Below are 18664 nucleotides of genomic sequence, written 5' to 3'. Positions count from 1 at the left end.
TCCCCAGTTTTTCATACAAATTTTGGGTGTAAGTTTTGTAACGTTCCATACAAAATGTATGTGAAAATGCGTTTCAGCTGTAATTTTTTTTGGGTACTTATTTTTTTTCTTTTTAAATCGATAGTCCTCGTGATCCTGAGTAGAACTAACACAAAAGTAAATGTTTTTTTTTTCGAAAAAAGTAAATGGTACACTTTTAAGTGAAAATACCCATGGGTTAGTGACATAATTTAAAAAAGCTATAACTCCCGTGGGAGTAAAATTTACTTTACGTCCCGCTGCACTTGCGTGAAATAACATGCTTACTGCGCAAGTGTTATGAAAAAAATACTACAAACCAAGTTACTTAAGTAACAAAAACAAAGCTAAGAATATTCACTATTATTTTATAATAGTATTAAAATTCAACATGTGGCAACATCCCTGAGTGTTTGAATTATATTTTATTGGCATTCCGTGAGTTGGTAGCCAATTTAGGTGTGCCCAAATGAAACACGCAAATGTTTGTGAAATTATATTTTTAGCGCATTAGCCTGTTTTACTAGACGCGCAAGGTAGGCCAGTTTTATTATAAATAAACTAAATAGACTACGAAAATTAATAAAAAAGTAATCAAAAATATCCACACAAATCTTTGGTTTTCTTAGCATACGCACCCCCAAACAGTTTTACTGGAGTTCTTATCCAATCAATGAGTATAAAGGGATCTTTTAGAGGTGATTCGTTAGCTGAACATCTTTTGTAACTTTGCACAACAAACTCCATGCCAATGTTTCTCCTCTGAACAGGCGATTCAATTTTGCTTTTGCCTATGCTTCCATCTTCGTGTACGTACAATTCAACGTTTTTGCAGACCCTCGTCTCAAGCGATGCCGGAATATTTTCTATCTTTGAATTCGATTTAGATCGGTATCTATTAATATCTGGAATCGAATCGTCTCCACCTAAGAAAGTATTTTTAATTTGGTGCACATCAAAACCAATGAATCGTTCATTTAATGCATTTCCTAGTTTAACTTGTTTGTTAAAATTGATTTGATTACTTGCCTGTTTGCCATCATAGTCATTTACCACTGTAACCGCAATGTTATTACTTGTTGGCGTAATTGGGTCCTGTTTATATTTTAAAAGGGGAACGTTGTAAATATTTTGTTTAGCCTGATTGGACACTTCCTTAGCCAGAGCGCGGTCAGCTGTTAGTCTATCGCCGTTACTACCTTGCATATGTTTGTGCGTATCGGCTTTATTTGCTATTCTTTGATAAAACTCACTCCATTGGTCATCGCTTGATAGGCCAATGGAAAAAGGTTGATTAGTTTTAGTATTTTTTGATTGAGTATGACGGTTGTTCACAAAATATTCTTTTGATTTCAGAAATGGAAGAATTTTCATCATGTTACTGCCTCTATGCCTTTCAGATGTGTTTATTATGCCATCTAACTGACGTTTGTGTAACAAGTTCTTTGAATCACTCGTTTCCTCTGAAGCAAAGGGTGTGTTATTTTCCTCGCTTTTCTGTAATGTTAATTTTATGTTTGCTTCTCCCCTATTCGTTACTTCTATAAGCTTAGGGTCAACATTTTTCAAAGGAAAATTAATGTCACTTTCAACTGGGTTAATAATTTGCACATTAATTTGATGTTCCTTAATATCTCTTCTTGTAATATAATGACGCCTTTTTGTACTATGTATTTTTTTTTTGTAATTTATTGGTGGCCGTATTATAGTATGTGACAATTCAGATGGATATGGGTACAAATCACTGAATTTTCCATCAGAAAAAGTTGAAATTACTTTCTTCTGTTTTTTGTTTGTGTTAAAGTTCATATTTTTCAAATAACTTAAAACATTGCTCGCAAATTTCGAACTCGTCCACTGTCCATAAACCTTAGTATCGTGTTCAGGTGGTGGAGGTTTCTCGACATCCGATATCATTATGTCGTCATGCTTGTTCTTACTCGCTGTCTTTTCTCTGTCTGAATTTTTGATAGAATAATCGGAAGTTAACGCACTGATGGTCGGCGGTGTTTCATATTCAAACACTATTGGTAAATCTTGTGTACCGCTACCGGTTAACTCTTTTTTTATGCCGCGGTGTGTTTTAAAATCTTTTGCGCTATTTCTTTTATTAGATGTAATGTTTTCATCAATTGAAAATTCATGTTTTTGTTCATTTCTCGGTGTACTAACATGTGAAGAATGTCTAGAAATTACCTTCATGCTATCTTCGAGCTGTTGACTAGTAACATCGGAAGAGAAAATTTCATATTCCTTGTTTATGGTATGCGGAATCTCAGTCTGTATGTCATCCTTTTGTAAATCGCCCAGAACAATATATTGATCTTCTTGCTCACTTATAGCTGCAAACTTGTTTTTCTTAGTGGTTTTTAGTCTTTTCCACTTATTTATGCCCATGGTGATGTTCCGTTCAATTGTTGATAATAATATCATAGATGCACCGTATATCTCTCCTGACAGCCCAGTAGGAAAACCTGAAGAAAGCAGGCGATGATCATTTTACAAAAACTTTGGCCACCAGATTACAGTGACCGTATCTAATACTAATTTCTTATAGAATCAACTACGATAGACTCAACAAGCCTTATCAAACATTTTGTAAAAAATTCCAATGAATTCAGAATATTTTATTATAAAAAAAAGCTTGAAATAAAACTATGAAAACGGATTATATCGCGTATATGGAATTTATAATACATCCCGACGTTTCGAACCCTTTACAGCGTTCGTGGTCAACGGGTGACTGAGAAAAAACTACAAAGTGCAAAAATACCCACATACTAAAAATAATGAAATATCATAGACTATAAACTTTAAGGCTGGTTGTACATGCAAAATCGGTTCATAAGGCTAGTTATATAATACAACTATTTTCAAGTAAAGATATATATATATATATATACGCGATACAAAACTACGCCGGCTCCAACCCTACACCTCGGTCCTGAGAAGATTTAATTCCCTCCTAAATTGTAGGAGGGTATCCCAATATGGGACCGGCAACAAACTCGGCGGGACACATGTTTTCAAAACATATTATACTCAGAATGATGAGAGTTTTATTTCATGAGTAACTATCGCGTTAACCGAAGTCAAAAAATTATTAAAACTCTCAAATTGACATAATGGTTTTGGAGCGTTCCGCAATATAGATATATATCTGCAAATATTAAAAAACAGCACATCATTCGATAGTTCTTTGACATAATGCGAAATTGCTTTAATGTGTTAATATTTTATGGGAATAGGTATTTTTTCCGAAAGTAGCAAAAAAATGCATTGCCGTGTTTTTGTATTTAATAAATATATACCTATGAGCGTAATCACTTATAAAAATATTACCTCTTTCGGACGTCCCATATCCAATTATCAAACTTCCCTTTCCTGGAATTTCAAAACCTCGAAGCTGTGAAAAAAATTGTTAAAAATTAAATACTTGGTTACTTCTTTATATTTTAAAGTGATTGTAAAGTGATGAAGATTTGTTTATAATAATTCAAAAATAGGAGTTCAATAACAGGTGTAATTGACGTTTCGTATTAAATAATTTGTTTCGTTTAATTTGAGCTCGAAATATGTCCAGCAACTTTTGGCGCATAAAACGCCATACACAGAATAATGGCAACAGTGACGGCGCCCCTAAAGAGTTAAAAATACGACCGTACCCTATTTTAGGTACCATGGAGATCACCCGTGACCTCAGGTCAGACATTCAAAGTTAATGTCTGCGCCGCGGGGTAGGTACGGTGTACGGTTGCAGAACTCACACATACATATATTAAGACTGCATCGACCGTCCAGTGGCACCCTCATCCGGGAATTGTGTTTCCTAATTAAATATCATGGTATAATAATAAACTCCGCCTGGTACTCTCTTCCGAGACTCGCGAACCACGTGACTGACACAAGCCTACGTCATCATGCTGTTCACAGGTTCACGATATAATATTGTTATACCATGCTAATTAGTAGGGTAAGGAAACACCTCGAGTATGCACTTTAGTCTCAGGCGATGCCGCTTGGCACGATTGTTCCTTAGGTCAAACAAAGCCGATTTGGTCCGGTAGCCACGAGATCGTACCGGACCTACCCCCCAAAAAGGGAGGGGGAAAGGGTCGGCTCCCCAGGTCCAATCTATGCTATATTTCTTCCTGCTCTAAGCAACTAGGGCAAGTAATATATCATTTTCGTATAATTTGGGGACGAGGAATTCATTTTGGCAATAATTATTATACCTTTCCATTCAAAAAAAGTGATTTTTGTACAAAAAAAAAAGTGTAATATAATTTTTTGCGACAATTTTGGCTATTACAATCACAGTGTGGCGATTTGCACTAAATAAGATTGGACAATGTAGCCCATTTATTCTCCATAAGAAAATATCACTTTAAAATAGGTATTAATAAAAAAAATCGTATAAGAAAAAAATATACATCGCGTGGCCGTGACGATTTCCATACAAATGGAACTAAGGCCAAAGTCAAAGTCATTAAAAATGTTTACAAAAATACTGAATTTGGCATTTTAAAAGTAAAAATATAATGTTTTAATGATTTTTCCATGGGTTTTTGCCCTGTTTAGGTACAAATTTGTCGTTTTTCTTTGTAATCATACAAACTTTCACTCCCCCCCTTTCACCCCCAAAGGGTTAATATTTTTAAATTTTATTTTATAATTAACTTATACCTATTATAATTAATCTATGTTCAAACTTTCAGCTTACAATTTTCAGTAGTTTAGGATCTACATGTGTTTGAGTTAAAGACATTTTTATTTCATAATATCCCATACATTACAATATCTAAGTAACAAAATTTTACATTACTCTGTTGTAGGGTTCAGTCCTCTCGCGACCCTCTTTCTGCTGCACATCAACGATCTGCTCAAGCCCGGTATCTTTGGGTACGCGGATGACAGCACGGTTACGGAGAGATACCTTGATGACGCGAGGGTCAGTGAAGCTGACACCAAGATCCTCAGGGAGACCAAGGTGGAGCGATGGAATCTGTCCTTGGATGCCGTGTCCGAATGGGGCGAGGCCAACTTGGTTGGATTCAACGCCACTAAAACACAGGCGTGTCTTTTCACCGCAAAACGGAGCCAGTTCACCTTGGGTCCCACTTTCCGAAATGTGTCCCTTCCCGTGACCAACACTTTAGAGCTTCTTGGTCTAAGTTAAAAATCAAACTTAAACTTCGGGTCGACTATTGAGTCTAGGGCTAAAACTGCTGCCAAAAAACTTGGTGTCCTATTTAAGGTGAAGCGGTATTTCACGCCGAATCAGCTTCTCTCCCTATACCAAGCACAGGTACGCTCGTGCATGGAATACTGCTCCCACCTATGGGACGGTTCTGCCAAATATCAGCTGGCGGCCCTGGACTCCATAGAGCGCCGGGCTCATAGACTCTTTGGCGATGACCCATCTGTCAAGTCAAGGATACAGCGCCTTGAGCATCGCCGTCGAGTCGCTTGCCTATCGGTGTTCTATCGGATACATTTCGGGGAGTGCGCACAGGAACTACACGACCTGTTCCCACCTTCCCCTTTCCATCATCGGACATCCAGGCGCGGGGAGCGAATGCACCCGTTCGTGGTCCACATTCCATTCGTTCGGACGAAACGTTTTGCCTCCTCCTTTTTGGTACGGACGGCTAAGGAATGGAATGCGCTCCCGCCATCTGTATTCCCTGATCAATATGACCTCGGTCTCTTTAAAACAAGATTAAGTAGGCTGATACTGAACCGGTGAGCTCCATCTTAGGCCCTGTCTTCACTTTCCATCAGGTGTGACTAGGGCCAATCGCCGATCAGTTTATAATAAAAAAAGAATAAAAAAACTTCTGGACATCATGCAATCTAAACCAATTTGGATTTCAGCAAGGTAAATCCACTTCATTGGCAATATTTAAAACTTTTGGGTATATTTGGGATGCAGTTAATAACAAAAAAAAACCTGCGTTAGCCTCTTCCTCGATATGAGCAGGGCGTTTGACGATCCATCTTACTATCACAGCTAGAACACTTAGGTATCCGCGGAAATGCCTTAAAATTATTTAAAAGCTACTTTACCAACAGGAAACAAGCGACGGTAATCAATAATTATAATGAAGATACAAAAACTGTTGAAAAATTTCAATCAGGACATATAGCTGTAAATCTGGGCGTTCCTCAAGGTAGTATTTTAGGGCCTCTTTTATTCCTTATCTATGTCAATGAATTATCAAATATTATCGAGGAATTTCGTGTTACGTTTGCCGACGATGTAACAATTTTATTTTGTAGTGAAACAATAGATGATACTTTTTGCACAGATATTAGTAACACTGTAAAGAAAGTCGTCAGTTGGTTAAAACCAATAAACTTAAAAGTAAATTTAACAAAAACTAAACTTATACAGTTCAGGAACTATAAACAAATTCCGATAAATTTGAATGTGATGGAGTCAGGCACTTTGCTGGAAGAAGTAGACAATATAAGTTTTTTAGGTTTATCAATAGATCCTCAACTGACCTGGAAACATCATTTAGAGAAGATCAATAGCAAAATTTCCAGTCAATGTTACGCATTATCTATATTATCCGAAACGTGTTCTCAAGATGTTGTTATTATTGCGTACTACGCAAACATATATTCTCTATTGACGTACGGTGTCATATAATGGGGTAATTCCGTAGACGTGCAGTCCTCATTCATTTTGCAAAAGAGGTGCTTAACAACTATCTATCGTATGATCTACAGACAATCATTGAGAAATGTTTTCAAGGACAAAGGTTTTCTAACTTTAACTGGCATATATATATATATATATATATACAAATTCTGTAAATTTATTAAGACAAGAATTATTTCACAACATTCGCTTCCCTCCGCGACAACCTTCGCTCTCAATATAAGTATAATTTAAAACTACCTCGTCAATAATAAAACTTACGATAAAAGCACATATATTACTGCCATTCGCGTCTTTAATCAGCTTCCAGATGAATTGAAAATGTTAGATGGCATATAATTTATGCGTACCTAGTTTAAAAAACTGGCTTATTAAGAATGAATTTTATTCACTAAAGGATTTCTTTGAATTATATTCTTTATGATACTGTGTCCTCTGTACCTACAGATAGCTGCTATGTACGAGTATAATAGTTAAGTGTTTCTTAGTTAGTTTTAAGTGTCCATTGTATACCCGAATTGGGTTACCGTTGAAACTCACATGTAAGTATAAGTTTTATTTTTTCCTCGCAAGTGTGTTGAAAAACGCCGTATGAAACGCGTGTACATTGGTCATTACACACATCGGCTTTCTTATTGCGCACTCGCTTACAGCTCGCGCGCACAATATTGCCTTGTGTGTAATGACCAACTTAGCACACTTGTATCATAATGTACTATTATTGAATTGATACATTCTTAAAAACGACATTATGTGATTAATCTGTTTTTGTGTAAGCGTTTAGTGCCGTTTTTAAGAATTTATTAATTCAATAAATGGGTTTTTCATGAGTGGACAAAGTAACCTTGTAAGGGCTAAAGTACCCCGACCTTACGGTATACGGTCAAAAATGTTGACATCAAAGCATCATGTAGATTGTAGGTATAGGCATTTTTCGATTTTATTTGAAAAGCTGTTTATATTTATACTTACATACTTTGTTTCGTTAAGGTATAGATTTACCTCGTTTCATTAAGTAGCATTAGCTGCTAATATAAGAAGGGGGAAATATATCCAAGTAACAGTGTCTGTGGCGTAAGGCCGTAATTCAATTAAGGAAAGAACGTTTCATCAACCGCACTGCACCAGGTAAACCATATACTTAGCCACCCTCATAGTACAATAATCGGACAATTGCAAGTTTAATTCGCAGATTTTTTGTACAATCAAGAACGAAAAAATTTGAACAAGGTTGCATTGCAAAGCATGCACTCATAGGTCTACTTATTCATTACTATTGAACATAGGTCGGAAAGGTTTCAAAGATCTGAACATTTTTGTAATTTACAAAATCAGCCCCATAGTTATTCGACATACTTACCCAAAGCGACATACTTACCTTTCTGTCCACATACGCAGTTTTGTCACAGATATACAACATTAATGCATGAAAATTAATCGGCCCATTGTTGTAAGAATTATTGCAGCGGCTTATTGTATGTTGCGGCGGGAAATATTGTATGAATTATTACGGTCTGTAAGAATTATTGTACCGTTTGTGCCCAAATAAACATTAAAACAAAAAACATTAAAATATTACACTTGAAATGTTGTTGTGACGCACGTCTTCGCAACGCTTACTTAATCCGTTTATACTGATACTTACATTTTGTGAACCTTCGCACAATAAGAGTTTGGCGTCGACATACAAAGCCCATGCACCGTGATCTGACTGGTAGGACACGCACACGTCCCGCCACGCGCCTGCCGTGAACTCCACGTCTGCACTCGACGTCACGCGGTCATGCTCTAATGAGATCCTCAACTGCCGACCTACCGAGTCCAGCCATAAGCGCATAATACGTTTATCGTCGGTACCTGAAAATGTACAAGTATTTGCAGTGCAATGCGTGCAATGCAACAAATGATTAACTCGGGGAAAAAACAATTATTGGACCGTGAAGTTGCTTATTATTCATTAATTATTAATACAACCTCATTTATCATAAACAGGCAGACAGTAATCGCGTTTATCAAGTGTTAAACGCTACTGTGATAATTACTTGTACGTCAACTTTAAAAATATGGGTGCACTAATCATCTCAAAAATATGTCCCAAAGCGGGACATATTTTTGAGTAAGTTGTCTGTATCCATGTTTATACACTTGACTGTACCACAAAAATACATTTTATAATATCATTATCATCTAAAGAGACGCATGAATACATTCATGATATAAGTTAATGTAAATAATGTGAGAATGATGGTATTTATTTACGTTCACAGTATTAATTACACTAGAAATTCCGTCCTAAGGAAGATGGGCAGATTTTAATGGATACTGACCCATGAACCAATAAGAATAAGCGACACATAATAGGAAAGGTTTTTTAATATACTCCATTTTTTTTTACGTACGATACGACTTGTCAAATCTCTGCTTAAAAAATATGACAATAAAACATAAGAAAACGAATAAAAAACTAAAATATCGTCACACAAAATCATGGAATAACAAAACCTTCATGTTCATGATCTGCGACACAGAAACTTAGTATCGAAAAAAAACTATATATAGGTAGTCACGTTTCAACTCACGCTACTTTTTTGCGGTGATAACTTTTTTGACACAAAGATGTACCTGCCATAGTAAAAGTTTTACATCTTGGAATAACCTATCTGGTGACATACCGCTTGCCCTTAATGGTCAAATGGGCCAATTAGCCCACCCTTCTTTGAGTGAATGATTTATTATAGGTTCTGCATGACCCTCTGATTATCCACTGAGCAACATTGAACTTACTCGAAACAAGAACAGAGAAAGGGGGTCAAATTAGCGCGTATGGCGCAATTTCGCTTGCTTCACACTTCACGTGCGGTTTCAATTTGGTCGGTGCACTTTTTTTTTATTAATTTTAATCTCTAAAGTAACTTAGCGACGCTGTACAAATAAGTAAATGCTTATAAGTTTTTATCGCTTAAGGATTCAAGTTGCGCAGATGCTCTCACCAATGTAGGTGAAAATGCTTTGGTCGTTCTCGACGCTGGTCACGCGCACCCACACGCACAGCGTGAACTCACTCAACGGCGGAACGTCGATGTCATATTGAATGAACTGGAATCAAATAAATCTTGTTTATTAATCAATGTACATATTCCATTTCATTTTTAAATAACAATGTTTATAGTTTTAGCTAATGCATAAGATTTATACTAATTACATGGCAATCGAGCGACGAACGAAGCGCGCGAAACTGTTAAGCGGGATTTACATTCTACTTAAGCCCCCCATTCACACTCCTACATCGTAGTCCGCCTCGCCGTCCCCCTCATTATGTTGGATTGTAAATGGGGTCGCGGACTACATGGCGGTCTACAAAACCATTACAAAACCCAGGTAGGATGCCTCTAGGGTCCTACAAATCCTACAAGTTTGATATGACCTCCTGCGTAGCAGGACTGTCATGTAGCGAATTGGATCGTGAATGTTAATGCAGGACTGCAGTCCGCCAGTCCGCCATTTTGTTTACAATGAAAAACACGGGCTTAGCAGATTTTATTGAAACATATAAAGGAATTAGCTGTGTATGTGATCAGAAATCAAAAAAATAGCTATTATTATTTTTAGAAATAGCACATAACGGAATTGCAAGAGCACCTACACGAGGGCCTACCTCGAAAAACGAAAAGCGTAATTTCTTTATCTGCCTCTTTATCACTAGATGTTCTAGTTTATCGCAAGAGCGATAAAAAGGCAGAGAGAGAAATTTCGATTTTGGTCTTTCGTGGTAGGTCCTCTGGTAGGTAGGACTGCAATGTAGGAAGTGTGTGAGCTATATCCTATTCCGCAGTCCTGCGTGGCAAACTGCATTGTTGGAGTATGAATGGGGGACTTTAGGACACATTTGTCAGCTAGGACCGTGCATTTCGAAGTTTATTCTTTTAAGTTCTAACATGAACAGGAATAACAGGATTGATCAACGTTTGCTGGAATAAGGAGGCCTAAAGGCAGTTAGCTCAGGGGTCTTGATATATTGGAAATCTAGCTTGCGCGAAAGTAGGGAAGAATTTGGTAAACAAGAAAGTAGGGGATAGCGGGGACTAACGTAACATTTTTTACTTTGACCTTAGTTTCTGGTAAACCGTTATATTTTGATAAAATGAATGTAGTCAATAGTCATATTTACATTCAGTTCATGTTCTGTATATTGTGTATTTTGTATGTACAGTAGAGTCCGGTTAGTACGACTTCGCACATAACAACCAACCGGTTATAGCGACGTAAGTATAGCCACATGTTTGGTTCTAGTATGAGCTACTATGAAAGTACAAGCGTTTATTTACGACTCCGCTTATAACGTCCGACCGCTTTTAACGACGGAAAACTCAAAATCCGTCCGTCAAGTCCGTTTACAACGACGAGCGACGTAGTTTTTACAAATAAATTGTTGGTAAGAAGATTACTCCGTCCTGCGCACCCAATTCCTCTCTACCCTCCACCCTTTGCCTATACGCAGCAAGATGAAATAGTCATGTGACTTTTCGTAATCTTGCAAGCTAAATAAAACCCACTTCCCATTATTTTATTGAACTTAAACTTCACATACATAATTGTGTAAGCTGGGTGACAATGAAATATTTTGGACTGTCACCTACTTCTAATTTATTTATTTATTTATTTATTATTTAAGTTGACAATTGTACCTTAACAGCTAGAGCCACAGCGGCACAAATTGGGAGACAGTATTTATACATTGGGTACAAAAGTATTTTCAAAACAATATTAATTATACTTATATAATACTACTTACAGGCATCTCTCGCTCTATCACTCTCTTACACTCAATCATCAGTCGTCCGATTGCACTCACAAATAAATCACACTCCGGGTGTGCCTCGAGCACGGAGTTGAGCAGAGCGTGCGCGCGCGCGACCGGCGCCTGCGCGTGCGCCCGCGTGCGCGCGGTGCTCTCCGCCAGCAGCGGGTGACGCCGCGCGCGAATGTACTAATGATGGACACAGGAGGTGGCCATAGGAACTATGTGATAAAACAACGCAACCTAATTGCGTTTGGGTTTGTTAGAATTGTCTCAATGAGTATAAGTTGCGTGTTGAAACAAAAGTACACAGCCAACGATAAAGGCTTGTATTAAAATTGAACATTTTGACAAAAAACTTATTTGTTCTTTGAACGTACAATGCCCTCTTTAACCCCAAGAATTATGACTTTTAATTTTAATTTTACGGGATTCGAGTTATTTACGGGTGATGAGTGAGTACGCGTAAAGATCTAACAAAAATGCAAAATAGTAAACTGAAGTCGAAAGCACATCTACCATTATCCAAGAAAGCAATAAAGTAGTCAGGTACTAACTAAGTCAACAATATCGAATTTGTGGAAAAACACCTTATTCCTCCCAACTGCTTCGAATTACGATCCATTAAAAAAAAACCGGTCAAGTGCGAGTTCGTTTAACTCGTGCACCGAGGGTTCCGTACAAACTTTAAATTTTCTCATGTAAATAGAATCAGGAAAGACTTGACCAGAAGTATACTAAGCCTAATTGTGTACAGCGCCATCTATCGGCAAATTGGCTAACTAATTTGCGCGACCTTGTTGTATGTTGGTTTTTCATGGATAATTCCTTATCATGTGAACCGATTTCAACAATTTTATTTGAGTTTTATTTGAAAGAAGGTGTTTTTAGTGTAATCTCATTGACATTTCAAGTATAACGAACAACCGCAAATGGGCTTAAATTGCAAATTAAATTAAACAATAATTTTAAAAAAAGTTTTCAAGATAAAAGTGTGATTATATTTTTTCTGTCATATTTATGATAATGTTATTATTATGTAAAAATTTCATAAATTTTCTTTGGTAAACTTCGGAGATAGGGGGGGATGGTATTTTTTTTACATTTTCCTCCATAAGTCATTTTTTTTATGAAAAACAAATAAAAAATAGGGATGATGACACATGTTGAATTGTTGAATTTTATAACAAAATCTAGTAACATAGATAGCAAATGAGCAATTTATCACAATAATGTAGATACCTATTAAAATAATATATGGAAATAATACAAAAATACAGGACTTGAAAGTTTCAAAATTTGAGTAATTTTCCAAAAAGGAAAAAAGTAAGGGTATCATTCGATTCCTTACATTTTATCCAAAAAAAATGTACAGCAACTATATACATTAACGCAATATTTCATCGACAAAAACGCAAAACATTCAAAATGGGCTCTCAGTGAACTTGACGTCACGTTCACTTATCGTTTTGTTAGAAGCATTTCGCAAGTGAAGTACGACTACGGCTTTGACTATCATTTCTGACTTTATGGGTCTCCTATAGACATTTGATCCTGAAAATAAACCTGATCGATTGATACCATTAATAAAAATTTGTCATCTAGCCTATTGTTTAGTTATGTTCAATTCGGGCTCTTTCAAATGATATTCTACTCGACCTAGTAACTAGACTTTGAAATTTCGCCCCGCATTTTTCATAATTAATAAAAATAATATTAAAAAATTACATTTCCAATGTGTTTGGGTTAGCGTTGTTCATAACTATTCCAAATTTCGGTTTAAAGAAATTTATTGTCTAAGAAATTACAGAAATTTCACTTATAAGACAACTTATAAATAACTAACTTAAAGTAATTATTTACAAATAACGCAATAAGCAAGCACTTATGATAATGTTTAACAATAAGCAATTGCATTTTCATGCGAACTAAAATTAAATACAAGAATAAAACTAAGAATCGACCCTAATGGTCTTAACGTAAGGTTTAGATTTAATTGGTTAGTAATAGGAATATATGAGGGTATATTTTTTGTTCGACTCATGACTGCCAGACTTGTTTACGGGGCAAGTTAAACGAGACCTTTAGGCAGTAGTTAATTATTGGTTATTGACAAAAGACAATTATGTATTTTAAATATTTATGTTTGTATGTAAGTTAATTATTGTCGTTTTAAGAACATTTTTTTTTATTTTACGCTTTTTGGTTTTTATTGTAATAGAACCAATGTATATGTATTATTTGAGATGAAATAAGTATTATTTAGCCTGTTTTTATGCATATATTCATTTTATATTACGTAATTTCAAATCAATAGCCTCAGTAGTTCTCGAGATATTTAGCAATGTGACAGACAGACAGACAGACGGACAGAGTCGCACCATAAGGGTCCCTTTTGTACCTTTTTGGTACGGAACCCTAATATTGGGCTCGTATGAAGCAGAAACTCTTAAAACACAACACTAACGCCATATCACTTGAAAACTTCGTCGAAATGGAAAAAAAACTTAAAAATTAATAACGAGTCATATGTACAAAACCTGACGGCAGGCATTACAAAAAAATACAAAATTTCTGCATATATAGAGTCAAAAACTCAAAACATGCGTACATACATGTTGTTTATTAAATTTGTAACAAGAATTTAACATAAAACAGTTGGTTTTTAACTGTTGTGTAAGATTTTGTGCAAAAATTAACACACGGCCGCTGCGTCGCCAGTTCTCTTATTTTGAACTTGGCTTGATACGCTGCCGCGTGTCTAGATTACATGTTTCGTAGTACACTCTCCTTTATGTATATAAGCTATTGATTTTGAGGAAAATAATTGGGCACTATACTATGTACCTATGTACCTGCATATGTAGTCACTGAAGTCTATACCTGTGCTATGTACCTATGTACCTGCATATGTAGTCACTGAAGTCTATACCTGTGCTATGTACCTATGTACCTGCATATGTAGTCACTGAAGTCTATACCTGTGCTATGTACCTATGTACCTGCATATGTAGTCACTGAAGTCTATACCTGTGCTATGTACCTATGTACCTGCATATGTAGTCACTGAAGTCTATACCTGTGCTATGTACCTATGTACCTGCATATGTAGTCACTGAAGTCTATACCTGTGCTATGTACCTATGTACCTGCATATGTAGTCACTGAAGTCTATACCTGTGCTATGTACGTATGTACCTGCATATGTAGTCACTGAAGTCTATACCTGTGCTATGTACGTATGTACCTGCATATGTAGTCACTGAAGTCTATACCTGTGCTATGTACGTATGTACCTGCATATGTAGTCACTGAAGTCTATACCTGTGCTATGTACGTATGTACCTGCATATGTAGTCACTGAAGACTATACCTGTGCTATGTACGTATGTACCTGCATATGTAGTCACTGAAGTCTATACCTGTGCTATGTACCTATGTACCTGCATATGTAGTCACTGAAGTCTATACCTGTGCTATGTACGTATGTACCTGCATATGTAGTCACTGAAGTCTATACCTGTGCTATGTACGTATGTACCTGCATATGTAGTCACTGAAGTCTATACCTGTGCATATCCTTTTGAGTTTAGAACAATCTTGTAAACTGGTCTGTTGATTGCAAGGCTAATGACCGATATGCTGAATAACGTTAACAAATTGCGCCACCAACACCCGAACATCATTGACCTGCAATATAAATGTGGGATTATTAAGAATAAGTATCTTAACCCTTATTTAGGTGTTGTCTAGGTTATGGAATATAAATATACCCCAATCACTCGTTGACCACTAATAATATCAATATTATCAATCAATGACACAACAGGGGACTTGAATGGCAAGTAAAATTAAGGTTACATTCGAATGGCAACTGCAGCAGTGTTGCCGTTGCAGCATTACCGCTGCAGCGTTGATGCGGGCGCCTAGTTATTTAGCTATAGCATATAAATTGATGCGCCTTTTTGCTGGAATTACATTACGAAATTAGTGGCGTTAAATTGATTTCGTGACAGTAGTTTTACCAACAGTTTCACGTGTAATTTAATATTTTCGTAATGTATGCATTAATGTCATGAAAGCAAATCAGTTTCGTGCCCTGCACGATTTTTTGGTGAAATTAATGTCATGCAACTAATTTCGTAGAGTAAAATGCGACTTTGTCAGCGTAACTGATGTATATATTGGTGTCAAATTTCAGCTGTCTAGCCATGTCCGTCTGTCTGTTCGTCTGTCCGTCGGTGACTTTGCTGATCGTTAGTGTTAGAGAGCTGACAGTCGTAAAATAAAAACTAGAAAAAATATTTTTTAGGGTGGCTCCCCTACATGAAGTGGGGATGATTTTTTTTTCACGTCAACCCTATAGTGTGGGATGTCGTTGGATAGGTCTTATAAAACGTATAAGTGTCTTCAAAAACCATTTTTGATCAACTTAATATTTTCGGAAATATACGATCTAAAGGAAAAAAAGTAGTGTTTTCCCCTATAGTTCCCCTAACTTTTGAACCATGGGTCCAAAAAATATGAAAAAAATCGTGAAAGTATAGCTTAGTAAAGAATTTTAATGAAAAATATAGCGAACCTGATCGGTCTAGCCGTTTTTGAGTTTTTGCAAATAGTTTATTTTGACGGACGGGTAACTACATTCTCTTAGCCGGTTTTTTTAAGTTTCATCAGCAGGTCGCTAAGCTTGCTTTTTCTAAACAAAAAAATTGATTTATGATGGATAAGTACGAAAAAACGACGTTTTCTTAAACCGTCAATTTTCATCTCTTTGTTAACTTTAACAGCCTGCAGCTCCTAAAGTATTGATCGTAGAGTAGAAATAAACAACCAAATTTGTAGGAAATTTTATGCTAAAACTTTTGTCCGAAATAATTATAATGCTAGTCGTACAGATATTCGAGATATGAGCAAAAATACAAACAAGGTACCTTCTTCCCCCCCCCAAACACACCCTCAGCATACCCCCCACCCTCGAGGACTTTTAGTACGTTTATCTGGACACCACAAGGACAAACGTCGTAATCAACATTACTTACCTCTTCATCATTATAACACGTTTATATTTTTATATATAGGTAGAGGCCGTAGTCGATTTTGGAGCAAAAATTTAAAATTGATAGATTTAGTCGTTGAAATTATACACGTTTTGTTACGTAATATCTAAATAACAAGTATTGATTTCTATTAGCACGTCTTCTCATCTTGCCTTTTAATAATGAGGTCGCGAGCGTGCGTCACCGGTAATGCATGAAGAGAAGGGGCAGTTTTTAAAAATTCATCAAAAAATCATGGTGGTAAATTATACAAATTGATGAACAAAAATAGTTTCAGCAAATGTTGTAGATTGTTTAAGTATCAAAATTACGTTGAAATTAATTCGATTTTCAAAGAAATTGACACTTGTTTTGAAGTAATTTCTGGAGAAAATCGATTTAGTCTAACTTTCATTTACACTACTTCAAAGTCATAACAATAAAAATGTAGTCTGATAAACGTCAAGTACAGGATATGTGTAATACAAAATTACCATGTTTAGCTGACCAAACTTTACGAAATTTACAAATAAGAGCGACAAAATCAGTGCTTTACGCGCGTTTACCTAAACGTCCATCAGAAAAGCAAACATTATTAATTTAGTGAGTATGTTTTCAAAAAACTGATCTGATAAAAGGTAAGATAAGAAGACGTGTTAATAGAAACCAGTACTTGTTATTTCAATTAGGTAACAAAAGGTGTAAAATTTCACGGACTAAATCTATCAATTTTACATTTTTGCGACTAAAATCGACACCGACCTCTTAATAGGTAAGTTGTCTGAATGGACCGGAACGCCTGTCAAAGAAGAGGCGTTTTTTCTTACTGCAAGCATGTTTTAAGTTTCCAAAGGCAACATTCGATCATCATCATTAACTTAAGAGGTATTCTCTTGTCGGTGGAGTATCTTCCAGCTTTCCCTATCCCGCGCCAGCTCTTTGCCTTTTTGATACGACACGACCCCTACTTTCAACAACATTCGATATTGTTTTTATAAATATACGATACACAAATAATCGTAAATAACGATAATTAGGTAATAATAGTAACATGTTTTATATTTACAATTCTTTCTGTCTTATAGAACATGCATTTGAAAAAAAATTCATTGAAGTGGGTTCAATAATAATAACAAAATCCATTCTAGTCGAATAAAAGCTAAAAAAAAAAAACACCTCTTCATAATGTCAATGATGTTACAGAATTAATAATATAGATGTTTCGAATTCCTTACTTGTTGTTTTTCTTATTTTTTCGCAACTGTATTAAAAAAAGTCGTTCGATACACGTGCGGAAATGTCATTCTTCACTCGTTCCGAGTCTTGCCACGAGCCGTAGACGAGCCTACTCGCCTACGGCTCGTGGCAAGATATCTCGGTACTCGTGAAGTAATAACATACTTTCCGCACTAGCATCGAAATGTACTATCATGAATTCTGAAACAGTGCAGTCACGGAATTGAGATTAATGAAAGTGCTCGGTCGAATAAAAACCGTATTAATGACATATCACTAATTATTGATCTGATACAAGATCTAACGGAAGTGAATAATGGATTATATAATCGAGTTTCACCGTTTTAATAGTTGAAAGTAGGAGATACTTACATCAACAGGATTTGATGTTTAATAAACTTTTCAATGCCGCAGGGAAAAATGTGACTGGTGTCCTCACCGTGGAAAAATAAAACATGAACTGACGACTGTCACAACAATGTTATGATTACTTTGAGTGTTTGTAAACCACGAAACAATCTTCTTTGATACTTACTTAGTTAAATAAAACATAATTTACCGCTCTCTCCGGCAAGTCGAAGACAACCGTACAGCCAATCTATATTTGCACAATTTAGCAGAAAACCATTTGAAAGTGTCAAGAGCCAAAGACTTATATGTAAGTATATATAGGTAGTCTGTTTTTGAACGGTTATTTGTTTATTGCATAGAAAATGTATGGCTTTGTACTTTATAGTAAAAAAAACATAGGTTAAAACCTATGTTGCCTTTCTCATTGTATTTGGCCCGTACGTATGTAATTTTGTGGATTCCACCCTTACAGAAAAATAAATTGGTCCTGAGGCGACCAACCGAACATATCAAGCATGTAAGATCGACCATCGCAATTGACCATTTACGAGT

The 18664-nt window shown here is 36.1% G+C and overlaps 3 protein-coding genes across 11 annotated transcripts in view; 1 reads left to right on the top strand and 2 right to left on the bottom strand.

Moving 5' to 3' along the window:
- The window catches only part of LOC134753714 (uncharacterized), a 242851-nt gene that overhangs the window by 140008 nt on the left and 84179 nt on the right, over nt 1-18664 (bottom strand). The window lies entirely within an intron of this gene.
- LOC134754154 (coiled-coil domain-containing protein AGAP005037) overlaps nt 1-18664 on the top strand; it is a 245100-nt gene that overhangs the window by 155204 nt on the left and 71232 nt on the right. The gene's annotated exons all lie outside the window — the stretch shown is intronic.
- On the bottom strand, nt 612-18288 carry LOC134754215 (uncharacterized). Its single transcript, XM_063690384.1, has 6 exons — nt 18134-18288; nt 15056-15176; nt 9679-9784; nt 8334-8545; nt 3361-3424; nt 612-2492 (listed from the first exon to the last, which is right to left on the bottom strand). Coding segments are annotated over exons 1-6 (2385 nt in total). The 5' UTR covers nt 18136-18288; the 3' UTR covers nt 612.

Source organism: Cydia strobilella, chromosome Z (assembly GCF_947568885.1).
Source record: "Cydia strobilella chromosome Z, ilCydStro3.1, whole genome shotgun sequence".
Taxonomy (NCBI): domain Eukaryota; kingdom Metazoa; phylum Arthropoda; class Insecta; order Lepidoptera; family Tortricidae; genus Cydia; species Cydia strobilella.
Note: the sequence above shows the minus strand (reverse complement) of the source record. Positions and strands in the feature narration are given on the sequence as shown.

Excerpts from the sequence above, each read along its gene's own strand:
- LOC134754215 (XM_063690384.1), bottom strand. Across the intron at positions 8,546-9,678 it reads AAGCATTTTCACCTACATTG|GTACCGACGATAAACGTATT; the intron begins GTGAGAGCATCT and ends GTACATTTTCAG. Across the intron at positions 3,425-8,333 it reads TGTGCGAAGGTTCACAAAAT|CTTCGAGGTTTTGAAATTCC; the intron begins GTAAGTATCAGT and ends TTTTTTTCACAG.